The sequence below is a fragment of the Sceloporus occidentalis genome, unplaced genomic scaffold (assembly GCF_023333645.1).
Source record: "Sceloporus occidentalis isolate IW3139 unplaced genomic scaffold, rSceOcc1.0.p SCAF_1, whole genome shotgun sequence".
NCBI classification, from domain to species: Eukaryota; Metazoa; Chordata; class Lepidosauria; order Squamata; family Phrynosomatidae; genus Sceloporus; species Sceloporus occidentalis.
Genome location: NW_028316981.1, coordinates 170811366 through 170824231, shown reverse-complemented (window position 1 = coordinate 170824231; position 12866 = coordinate 170811366). Strand labels below are relative to the sequence as shown.

At 47.1% G+C, this 12866-nt stretch overlaps 1 protein-coding gene across 1 annotated transcript in view; it reads right to left on the bottom strand.

Moving 5' to 3' along the window:
• Nucleotides 1-12866, bottom strand: part of LOC149322726 (dynactin subunit 2) — a 72659-nt gene that overhangs the window by 6553 nt on the left and 53240 nt on the right. The window contains exons 5-8 of the mRNA XM_089482204.1: nt 12288-12386; nt 11597-11757; nt 9146-9299; nt 768-833 (exon numbers count right to left, since the gene is read on the bottom strand). Coding sequence (XP_089338330.1) covers nt 768-833; nt 9146-9299; nt 11597-11757; nt 12288-12386 — 480 coding nt within the window. The remainder of the gene's footprint in view (nt 1-767; nt 834-9145; nt 9300-11596; nt 11758-12287; nt 12387-12866) is intronic.

The window sequence follows — 12866 nt, the reverse complement described above, 5'->3', positions numbered from 1 at the left end:
ATGCCTGTACTGCAGCCAGTCACTCGAAACCACAAGGTTGCGAGTTCAAGACCAGCAAAAGGGCCCAAGCTCGACTCAGGCTTGCATCCTTCCGAGGTCGCTAAAATGAGTACCCAGACTGTTGGGGGCAAATTAGCTTACTTGCTAATTAGCTTACCTGCTGTTCACCGCTATGATCTTTGGAATAGCGGTATATAAATAAAACAAATTATTAAATTATTATGGGGAGAAGTGAAAAGGCAGGACAGCCAGGCCACCAGAACCTTCTGCTTGTCTGTGAGTATCGAAACACAGTTGCCTGTGCCACTTGTGAAATTCATGGCACAAGTGGCCACGTACACGCTCACACTTTGGAAAGGGAAGCCTAGACACTGCTGCCTTCTGCCCCTGCAGCCAGCATCATGCATACCACCTTCTACACAATTTCACAACAGCCTCTTAGGCCCAAGCATGAACTACTAAATAAACATTAGAAAACAAGTTTGGGTTCCCTTTATTTATTCATTTGCAGGTACAGGGAAGGCAAGTTTCACTGGGAATACAATATGGCATGTTTATTGCTTTGTTTAAGTTTGTTGCACTCCTTTTTCCATACACTTGTCTGCAAAGAAAAAAATAACCTTCATGGCTTAGGAATGGCTAACATATGGGGCAACAGGCTTATTGCAATAGTAGCCTGTTATTAAAACTAATCATGCTGCCCCCTAATCATCTCTGGTCCCCATCTTCATTGTGCCCCCACTGCTTCCACTGCCCATTTGTCTCACCTGGACATCCTGCTCACAGCGAACTGTAGCTTCCAGCTCAGCCAACCGTTTCTCCAGTTCTGCAATCTAGACAAACCAGAAAAAACTAATAAGGATGCGTCATTTCCTTCTTATTTCCTAAAAATCACTTTGAATTCACAGGAACACTCTGACAAAAAGTACTGTCAAAATCAACTGGTGAAATTTCACCTACCAGGCCCTACCTGGAGGCAGCTACTTTAAACACTAGGGGACCTGGGGTGTGCTTTGCAGAGTAATCTTATCTACAAGAAAATCCCTCTTGCAAGAACCCTTCCGATATGAATTGGATCTATGCAGTATCTTAAGTATATCCAGTTCAGTTCAATGTAGAAAGACAGACTCTCAAAGTGAGAGAGAGACTGTGCACATATGCATGTGTATTTTGGGGTGGGGGCTGGAATAACAATTTCTGTCTTGGGCCAGAAAATGGTTGAAGGTTTCTCATTCTAGACTTTAAAAAAATTGAGCAATTTGGAAGCTCCCACTACAGGTTGAGCATCCCTTATCTGAAATGCTTGGGACCAGAAGTGTTTCAGATTTCAGATTCTTTGAGATTTTGGAGTGTGTGTGTGTGTGTGTGTGTGTGTGTGTGTGTATGAACAGGTTGCTCACCTGTAACTGTGTTTCTTCGAGTGGTCATCTGAGAATTCACACAAATGGGTTTATTCTGCGCCTGCGCAGCAATCCTCGGAAACTTCTAGAATCTCTAGGCAGAAAGCAATGTATCTTTCTGCAACTTTTTGGCGGTAGCTCCGCCCACCCATATATAAGGCCCCTGGTGGCCCGCTCCTCTTCAGTTCCGAATGAGCCGCTAATCAACACGGCAACAAGCGTTGTCAAATGAGCGGACACTGAGGGGATCGATGGGCGGGTTTGTGTGAATTCGCAGATGACCACTCGAAGAAACACAGTTACAGGTGAGCAACCTGTTCTTCTTCTTCGTGGTCTCTGCGAATCGCACAAATGGGTTTAGACTAGCGAGCTATAGTCTGAGGAAGAGGGAGTGTCAATACCAAATAGTCAAATGACAATAAATATGTAAACAAATTACCTGAGTGATTTATTTACAGTACACAGGTTAGTGCATGGCAGAAGGTAACACTGCCCTCCCAAAGGCTGCATCGTGCCTGGCCCTTGCGTCCAGCCTGTAATGTCTAATGAATGTCAATGGCTGGGACCAGACAGCTGCCTTGCACACATCCTCAAGGGGAATCCCCGTCAAAAAGGCTGAGGATGCAGCTACCGCCCTAGTTGCATGGGCTCTAACCCGACTTGGTAGAGGCTTTCCTGCCAGTTCGTAGCAGAGGTGGATGGTGTTGACCACTCACTTGGAGAACCTCTGCGGTGACACCGGCAGCCCCTTCTTGGCTTCGGAGTAGCACACAAAAAGTCTCTCCGAACGCCTGGAAGCAGATGTCCTGTCCAGATAGAACGCCAGCGCCCTGCGGACATCCAGGGCATGGAGCTGACGCTCAGAGTCTGTGGTCAGATTAGGAGCCAGAGTCGGCAAAACAATGTCCTGGTTGATGTGAAAGGCAGACACCACCTTAGGCAAAAAAGTGATGTCTGCACGGAGCACCACCTTGTCCTTATGGAAACGGAGGAAGGACTGGTCCATCCTCAGGGCACACAATTCACCAGCTCGGCGGGCTGACGTGATAGCTACCAGGAAGGCCGTCTTCCAAGTCAGGAGTCTCAGGTCCGTGGTAGCTAAGGGCTCAAAGGGCTTAGACACCAAATGTGCCAGGACGGTGTCTAGACTCCACTGTGGTGTAGGGTCTAGAATCGGTGGATGCAAATTGTTAAATCCCTTAAGGAACCTCTTTATGAGAGGATCCCCAAACAGAGAAGGCTTGTCCTGAAATAGGTAATGAGACGAAATGGCAGACAGGTAGCACTTGATAGAACTCAAGGAGAGGCCTGCATCTGCTAAAGTCATAAGAAAGTCCAGGACTAGAGGGATGGAGACACGGGATGGTGGAATGTCCTTTGCTTGTAGAAAGGTTAGGAACCTATCCCATTTGTAGGCATAGGACCTCTGTGTGGACGGTCTCTGTGCTGCCTTGATAATATCCTGTACACTGGATGGCAGTGTCCTCAGGATCGAATCCTCCATGCTACCAATGGGAGAGATTGCATCTTGGGATGGTGAACTCGTCCGCAGTGGAGAGAGAGCAGGTCGGGCCGGTGCTCCAAGCGGAGATGGTCCTGCGCTCGTTGTAGGAGCAGAGCAAACCAAGGCTGCCTGGGCCACCACGGAGTTATCAGGATTGCGTCCGTGTGGTCGGTCAACATCTTCGAGAGGACCCGTGTGATCAGAGGAAACGGAGGAAAGGCATACAGGAGGCCTTGAGTCCATTTGAGCTGGAAGGCGTCCCCTTCCGATCTTGGATCTCTGTACCGTGAACAGAATCTTGCGGCATGGGCGTTCAGCCGGGAGGCAAACAGGTCGAGGAGGGGGGTTCCCCAGCGATTGAAGAGTTGGTTCACCACCTCTGGATGCAGCCTCCACTCGTGGCAAGTGGAGGATGACCTGCTGAGTTGGTCTGCAAGGTCGTTCTGGTCGCCGGGCAGATGGATGCACTGTAGCAGAATCTTGTGTCCTATGCACCATTCCCAGATGCGGATGGTGACTGACAACAGAGTCCTCTACTTTGTACCCCCTTGTTTGTTGAGGTAGTACATAACGGTGGTGTTGTCGGTGAGGAGAAGCACCACCTTGTCTGCGAGGACCGACTGAAAGGCCCTGAGCGCTTTCTCCACGGCAAGCATCTCCAAAACGTTGATGTGGAGAGTAGCTTCTGCCGGTGACCATTTGTCCTTTATTGTAAGGTCCAGTGTGTGGGCGCCCCATCCTTGCAGGGAGGCATCCGTAGTTAGAGAGATATCTGGCTGAGGGGTTAGAAATGGCATCCCCACACAGACGTTGTCGGATTGGAGCCACCATCGTAAAGACTTCTGTACAGTCCTCGGGATGGTGAGCAGCTTGGTAGACGTGTCTCGGACGGGGTCGAACACAGAGAGGAACCAAGACTGAATGGGCCTGAGGCGCAGTCTGGCCCACGGTGTGACGAAGGTGGTGGAGGCCAGGTGTCCCATGGCGACTTGTACTGCACGGGCCGGAAGGCGCCTTTGGCGAAGGCAGGGCTGTAGGGATGCACAGAGGGTTTGGAACCTTGTCTCTGGAAGGTATGCCCTCATCTGTACAGAGTCCAGCGTTGTTCCTATAAAGTCTATCCGCTTGGTAGGAGTCAAGTTGGACTTGTCGAAGTTGACCTGTAGTCCCAGTGCTTGCAGCAGGGACAGGGCAAATTCCAGCTGCTTGAGTAGAGTGTCCTTTGAGGATGCTGCGAAGAGCCAGTCGTCCAGGTATGGGAACACTGTGATTCCCCTTTGACGCAGGTATGCCACCACGGGTGCCATGCACTTGGTGAAAACCCTTGGGGCTGTTGAAAGGCCAAAAGGAAGGACCTTGTACTGATAGGCCTGGTGGCCAACGGCGAAGGCGAGGAACCTGCGGTGGTCCTCCAGGATTGCGATGTGGAAATAGGCATCCTTCAAGTTCAGTGTCACGAACCAGTAGCCTTCCTGCAGGAGTGGTAAGATAGAAGCAAGGGTTACCATCCTGAACTTCTTATAAACAATAAAGTCATTGAGGGCCCGAAGATCCATTATGGGTCTAAGGCCAGAGTCTTTCTTCGGTACAGTGAAGTACCTGGAAAAGAAGCAGCGCTTGAACTCACAGGGGGAGACGGGTTCAATAGCGCCTTTGTCTAGAAGAATGCGCACTTCGTCAAGAAGGGTGTCCGAGGGGACAGTTGAAATAAAAGCTCCAGTTGGTGGGAGCTCAGAGAACTCAAGGGCATAGCCCCTGCGGACGATGTTAAGTTCCCAAGAGTCCGTAGTGATGGCGGCCCAGGTGAAGAAAGGGCTCAACCTGTTGGAGGTGACAAGGTGCGCGGGTGCACATCAGAACCTTTTCTTCCCTCTGCCGTCTTTCTTCCTATAACCCTGCTGGTATCTAGGTTGGGAAGACTGGCGCTTGTCAGCTGGTGGGGCAGGCGACCGGGAGGATCGGCCTTGAGGCTGAGTGTCCTGATGGTAAGGACGATCTTGGGGCTGGAAGCGGTACTGGCCACCTGGTTGCCAAGGGCGCTGACTAGGGTACCTCTGGCTTGAGGACTTGGACGCAGTGGATGACATACCGTGCTTTCTGGCCGCGGTCTTCATCCTATAACGGAAGCTGAGCTTCTCATCTGTGTCCTGGTGGAACAAGCCCGAGTTGTCGAAGGGCATGTCCTCTATAGCTGCCTTCGCTTGCGGGGTGAGATCCGAAGATCGGAGCCATGCGTAGCGGCGGAGAGCTATAGAACCAGAGAGGACCTTCGACGCACAGTCCGTCGAGTGCCTGGCAGAGATGATCTGCTGTCCGCCTATCAGGTGAATCTCATTCCTGAGTGCAGACATCATGCGCCTCCTGTCATCCGGCAGGTCAGCGATGGTAGGGTCCATCTTTTCTATGAGGTACTGCACGTAGGCTCCCATGCAGGCCGCGTAGTTGGCCACTTTCAAGTCCAGGGCCGCTGAGGCATAGAACTTCTTGGCCAATCCGTCCAGCTTCTTACTGTCCTTGTCAATTGGGGAGGATGAGGACTTCGGAGCAAAGGTGGACTGGGCTCCTTCCACGATAGCCAAGTTCAGCTTAGGGTGGTTGGAAAGCCAAGATGGAGCAGAAGGAGTGACCCAATAGAGGTTCTCGATCCTACGGGACGTCGACGGGATGGTGGCCGGTGCGTCCCATGAGCGCTTAGCAATCTTCTCCAGTGACGGCAGATATGCTAAGGCTGGTGGAGCTGGGGCGGAACTGTGGATCCTCCTCTCTACAGGATCGAGGGCATCGTCCTCTGGATGGGCCACTTCCAACTTCAGGGCATCTGCCATCCGGATAACCCCGTCAGCGAAAGACCTGACGTCGTCTGTGGGCGACGGGACTGACGGTCCCTCCGGGACGAACGGAGCCTCGTCGTCATCAGAGAGGGGCAATGCGGAACGTGGGGACCTTGACCTGGACCTTGAGGGTGATCTACTGTGCCTTCTGGGCGAAGGGTCAGTGGCGCCCAGATCATCCAGCCCGTGGGAAGTGCCAGTCTGGCGATGGTCCTGTGAGTAGGCCCGGATGTTGCGCCACAGGCGGGACGGGTCCACGGGGATCAGGTACTGACCCGTACAGTGGTCAAACACCAGGTCCAGAAAGGCATCGAACAGGTCCTGGTCGTGCTCCATGGAGCCTGGGCAGCCTGACTTCAGGGCAGCATCTGCCTCGGCTCCCAGTGCGGCTCGATCCTTCCTCGGGGGGGAACAAGGACGCTCTCTATGCCGTGGTGCGAGTCGTGGCCTTGCCTCAGGGGAAGGAGAATGAGTTCTGATCCTCTGAGGAGACAAGGGGGCATCCGAGTCGTGGAGCTCCCCTTTGGACTCGGAGTCCACGTCCACAATCTGTAGGGCGTCCGACGGTGCAGACAGGTGGCTGGCGAGCAGGACTCTGGGCTCGAGAGGCACCATCCGGGAGGCAACCGGTACAGGAGTCGGGGTCTTCGCCGGCTCGGTGACCAGAGATATAGATGGTACCGGCCTCGACTCAGGCGGAGGCACTGAGACCATGCTTGGAGGTCCCTTGCGACGACTCTTAGCGGGCGGCGATGACAAGCGAGCCCGCTTCTTGTCACAGTCAGCGTGTTTGTCCCCTTTCCTCTTGGGGGCTTTGGGGGCGTCCGCATCCCCAGAAGCTCCAGAACCGCTAGGCTGGCTCAGGACCTTTTCATAGAGCGCAGCCTTGAGTGTCCGGTCCCTATTTTTGAGGGCCTGGGCAGACATTGCCTTACAATGGGGGCAGTTGCCCGGAATGTGAGACTCCCCCAGGCAAAGGACACATCTCTCGTGGCCATCGGCCCTGGGGATTTTCACCCCGCACTTAGTGCACTGCTTGAACGAGGCCATGGTAAACAAATCCGTTACCGGTCCGAGGTCAAGCCGTAAGATCAGAGAGGAAGTCAAGCAGATTAGGGAAAGTCCGAAGAATGGTCAAGTGAAAGTCCGAAGGTCAAGCCGAGATTCCAATACACAAGAGCAAGCAGAACGCTAGTGAAGCTCCTCAAGCTACTTAACACGGCGGAATGAAGGAACTGAAGAGGAGCGGGCCACGAGGGGCCTTATATATCGGTGGGCGGAGCTACCACCAAAAAGTTGCAGAAAGATACATTGCTTTCTGCCTAGAGATTCTAGAAGTTTCCGAGGATTGCTGCGCAGGCGCAGAATAAACCCATTTGTGTGATTCGCAGAGACCACGAAGAAGATTTTATATATATATATATATATATATATATATATATATATATATATATATTGGAGATGGGACCCATGTCTAAGAAGATAATTATTCACAATATTTTAAATTCTTTTGTCTATGAAAAAATGGTAGCGCATATAGAACCACTGCACTCAAGAAGTTTAGGATTTTTAAGCATTTCAGATTTTTGGATTAGGGATGCTAAACCTATAATATATTTAAGAAGAGATGAAGTTCTTTTAAACTGTATAACTACAGTGGCAGGAAGAGTTGGCTACTGTTTCACCCCCAGTACCAAATAAGACAGGGAAACTACAATCAACTCTTCCCTTTCAGCAATCCCAGCAGAAATGCAACCCATATTTGGGAAATCCATCATGCCTAGGTGAGTTCAAATATTATACACAAGACACCACCCCACCCCAACTTCCCAAGCTTTTCTTACTGCAGAAATCAAGTCAGTAAGTCCATCAGCTCTAAAGTATTTTAAACAAAGTCAGAGAGACTGGCAGGTAATGTGTTACTGAGATGTCAAGTGATTATAGTTTGTGTGGGTTTTTGGGTTATGTGGCCCATGTTCTAGAAGCGTTTGTTCCTGATATTTCGTCAGCATCTGTGACTGACCTCTTCAGAGAATTTCTCTGAAGAAGCCAGCCACAAATGCTGGCGAAACATCAGGAACAAACTCTTCTAGAACATGGCCACATAACACGAAAAACACATAAAAAACCATGGATGCTGGGCATGAAAGCCTTCGACTTCACATTGTCAAGTGATTGATGACAAAATGGGAACCCAAAATAGGGGGGCAAGGTCTCTTTCTAAGATGAGATGCAGTGAGTAACTTTCTGCTTCCCTCCCTGCATGACATCATAGTATTTTCGTTCTCCCTCCAGAGGTAGATGGTCATAAAACATGTATTTTGCCAAACAGACTTTTCCAGTGTGATAAAAGGCACACTTTTACGACAATATCCCTTAGAAAAAGAATAGAAGTGCTTTTAGGTCATGAGGAGAGGTAAACAGAAAGCCGCTTCTCAATTGCTGTGTCTTAGCTTACTTTTGTAATGCAATAAGGCTCTTTGTCTTTCAATAGAATGAGAAAGGGCCATTAGATGTTAGTGATAGAGGTGGATGCTCACAAAAATTATTACTGTCCCGAGAATGCTATTGGCATTCTTTATCTAGACTATACCTTGAGTAGGACAAGTAAACAGAATATTTCTGACAGGCAAAGTCAATGCCTTTCAGAAACTAACAATTCTTCTTGTGGTTCCACAAGATTGGGCAGTCTGAGTTTTGTTTTTAAAAGAAAATACCAAGTTCCAGGGCAAGGAAACTGCCCACCCTGGTACATGAGTGAAGACCAGGAATTGCAGGTCCACAGCATCACCCTAGCTCTCTCAGGAAAGTGTAATGTTTAGCAACAGTCAGAAAGAATTTTCCCCTTGGGAGATCAGCCTGACTTTGCCACTTCCCATATTCACACACACACACACACACACACACACACACACACACAGAGAGAGAGAGAGAGAGAGAGAGAGCAGGTCAAATGCTGCTTAGTTGTCAGTTTTGCTTAATACCTGATGATTTTGGGGGGGGGGGGGGACTGCTTATCTTCATTCTTTCTTTCTTTTTTAAAGTTAGCACACATATGTTTATATTCATCGTTTACCTCATTACTTAACACACCCACACCCACAAACATATACAAATGTAGTTTATATTGTAAAACTGTTCCAGAGATTGGGATGTTGCCACAAGAGGGACAACCTCTTCCCCAACCAATCTAAAACACTGCATAAATCTGCAGATGGAGAGATGCTTGGATCTCTCTTGCTCTTGCACTACCCCCCCCCCTTCTCCAGCAGAGCTTATTGTGAGAAGAGAAAAGTACCTTTGCACTAAATATAAAAATGAGATCCCTTCTAAACTATACCCTCTCACACATTTTATCACTCCAGGGCATTTCTTCACAAGCTTCATAGAACAAGCAGTGACATTCTTACCTTGGCAGCCTGAGAGAATTTGTCTTGTTCAGGCCGAGAATGCAGCTCGTATGTCACCGTGTTTCCTGGGCCAGCTGGGGCTTTCGCAGGGCTTTTCCCACCTGCAGGAGTGGTTTTAGTGCTCCTGGCTGCTTCCAGTTGAATGAGCAAACGCCTGGCATGTTGAAGAAGCCAAAAATCTTGCAATTACAGTCGGCCCTTCTTATACACAGATTTTTTATACACGGATTTAAGCATACACGGTTTGAAAATGTTCCAAAAAAGTATAAATTTACCTTGATTTTCCATTTTTTATAAGGGACACCATTTTGCTATGTCATTATATGTAATGGGACTTGAGCATACACGGATTTTGTTATACACGGGAGATCTTGGAACCAAACCCCAGCGTATAACAAGGGTCCACTGTATTTTATTTATTTATTTATTCATTTATACAAGGCACATGAGTGAAGACCTTCTTAGATTACACTGGTTCCAATAGCTACTATCTGCTGTTCTTGGATTTCACTCACAGACTGGAATAAGGAGACCACAAGGGTGGATATGTTCACTGGTTTATAGTATGAATGGACTACCTTATTAATAAGTTCCTTCTCCTCTTTTCACAAGAAAAGGTAATATAATCAGCTTTGTCCATTTATGCTTATGACCAATGAAGGTTGGTGAAAAGTTTCTCGCCTTTAGAAATGCACTAGAAGAATTCTAGTCAGCCTTTACTTACATAATTTTTTAAAACTGTTTGTGTGTTTAAACTGTAATTGTATTTTCTTTCTTTTCTTTTTTCTTTTTTTAAAGTCATCTTTTGATGACTTTAACCAAGGTGGGTTAAACTCTTTTAAAGAAATAAGTAAGTGAAAATCTGGAAAGGATAAAATACTAGACAAATCTAATAATAATAATAATAAGAAGAAGAAGTAGTAGTAATAAATAATAAAAAAATTATTTATACTGCCCCACCTCTCCCTACGGATTGAGGTGGGGTTACAACCTGATAAAAACATACAGTGCAATCATAAAATCCAACAGTTCCAATAAATACATCCAGTTCCAATAAGTAGATCAGTGGTTATACACAAAGAGTCTTCTTCGAGGGGAATGTCCTAATCAAGCTCAGGAGGCTAGGACTGCCGGAAGAGCTCCGTCTTGACGTCTAAGGTAGTGATAAGACGGATTTCTTCTGGCAGGCTGTTCCACAGTTTAGGGGCAGCGGCAGTAAAAGTTATTTGGGAAGTCATGTGCAATCTGGTAGATTGTATTTCCAGTAGATTTTCCCCAGATATTCTGAGAGTGCAGAGCGGATTGTGTCAGGAGAGGCGTTCCTGCAAGTAACTCGGGCCCAAGCCATATAAGGGCTTTTGTAATGACCAACACCTTATACTGCGCCCGGAAGCTGATTGGCAGCCAGTGGAGTGATTTTAAAACAGGAGTTATATGGTCAAATCTGGAAGTACCACTGACCAATCTGGCTGCCATATTTTGAACCAGTTGAAGCTTCCGAACTTGGCAAGGGTAGCCCTATGTAGAACGTGTTACAGAAATCTAGACCCAAAGACCAGCCTCACTAATGGAATAGAATTAGGGGAGGGGGTGTGATTCACCTTCAGACCTGTAACTGCAAAGTCTGCTCCAAAGGAACAGAAAGTACCCCAAATCAGATTTCCTGGCAATTTAAAGGGCTGGAAGAAGGAAGGCCCAGGTACCACTGTGCCAGCATGAATTTGACACCATGATGTCAGATTTTATCTAAAGTTTTAAGTTGCTTTCCCCAAGCTATTATCACTGGAAAAAATATATTTGTATACACAGCTTTTCAGGCACTTCTCACTGCTTTCATTTTGTTACAAGTACTGTTAAAATCTAAATAATGTAATGAAAAGTATGTGCTATTGACCTGTCATGTGTACAGAAAATCTTTCAGATAAATATGTCAACGGGGCAATTTGAATGTATAAAAATCTTGTATTTGTTTTTCAAGTACCACAGGACACAACACAGCACAATGTGTCAGCTCTTCATTGATTCAGGACAGTGATCAAGAATATTCAAAACTGTAACTTTTTTCTTGAAACCCCACATTACGGCTTGTAGAATATAATAGTGCCTACTGTTTTATTTTGATCTGTCATAATAACCCAGTCCCTCAAGGAAATGAGCTACCTTTGATGACACTATGTTCCCTCTAAGTCCTGATTTACTCTGAAGCTAAGCACTCCTGCTAAGCACAAACAAGAAAAAGATGCATATCTGGTTGCAACATTGCCTTACTGCAGAAAAACGGCCTGTCCTTGCCCCTGTAGCAGGGATGAGGTTAGAAAAGTTATTTCTTCAATTAAAGCTCTTAGAATCTCCCAGGCAACATGACTATTTCACATGTTTTTCAAGGCTAAATCTTGGCACTTAAAAGCAGCTTCTAGGGCTAAGCTAAGTGCCAACTCCATCATGACTTACTTGGCCAAAGCACCATCAGGGTCTGTTAAGTTAATGGCTGCATCTGGCCCAAGCAGTTTCTCCAGATGGGTGGAGACCAGTTGCTGCTTCAGGCCGGCCACCTGTTTTGCAAGGGCAACTGGTGTCAGTTTTTCCTCAGCTGCAGACTCCTTCATGGTGCTCTGTGGAAGAAACATAGAAAGCTGTCTTACACTAAATCAGGCCATCAGTCTATCTAGCCCAGTAACGTCAACTGTGACTAGAAGATGCTCTTCAGGATTTCAGGCAAGATTCTTTTCTACCCTGTTGTCTCTCATCCAAGACCCGAATCTGCTTACCTCCCAAAACCAAATGAGATTGTGAATGTTCAAGGTATTATGCTGGTATTCCACAGGAAAAATATAAACTTAGGAACTTCATTAAGCAGTTGTTAAGGACACAGACCACTCTACTACTGGACTATTATTAACTGTGCTAGCACTGATGCTACAGTGCTAAACCTGACAGCATTAAGGCAAAGACCCATTTACTAAAGCTTTTAATTTTACATCAGATGTTGTCTAGCAATGAAACAAGGACTACACCTGAACCCCAAGAGAGGAGTTGTTCCAAACCAACAAGCTCCACAGATGAAATGCAAAGGGGCAAAGGAAATGCAAGACCAGAGAACTCTCTCATTTCCCTCTCAAAACATGCAAGAAGAAACTTTTACCTTGATCTTCTCTACTTCAGCAGTCAGCTCCTGAACTTCATGCAGCAGGCGCTGGTACTTCTGCTGGGGAGTTTCTTTCACACCCAGTCCTTCCCCTAGCTTGGGGGAATAAGACAAATTCTTCAGTCAAAATCAACATTAAAATACTTGGAGATCCCAGAGTAACTAGCAGGAGGAATCAGTCTGCTGGCAGAATTTTTAGTAAAATATTATTCATACTATTTAAAATACTTTTCATTTCTGTTCAGAAATTAGGGATTGGCTATGACTGACTCCATGTGCCAAACTGTCACTCAGTCAATGAAATTGTTTTTTTGGTGAATCTGTTGGGTAATGAAATTCAAAAGAACTAGTGGACATAATTCAATTTTACCTGAACTTTGAAGGCAAGGTTGGCTTTAGGGAGATGTTCTCAAGAGAGTATTTTTTTCTCCATATACCAGCATGGTATAATGGTTTGAGCCTTGAACTAGGACACTGAGAAACTAGGATTCAAACCCCAACTTGGCCATGGAAGCCCACTGGACAACCTTGGGCAAGTCATACAGCCTCAGCCTCAGAGGATGGCAACTGCAAACT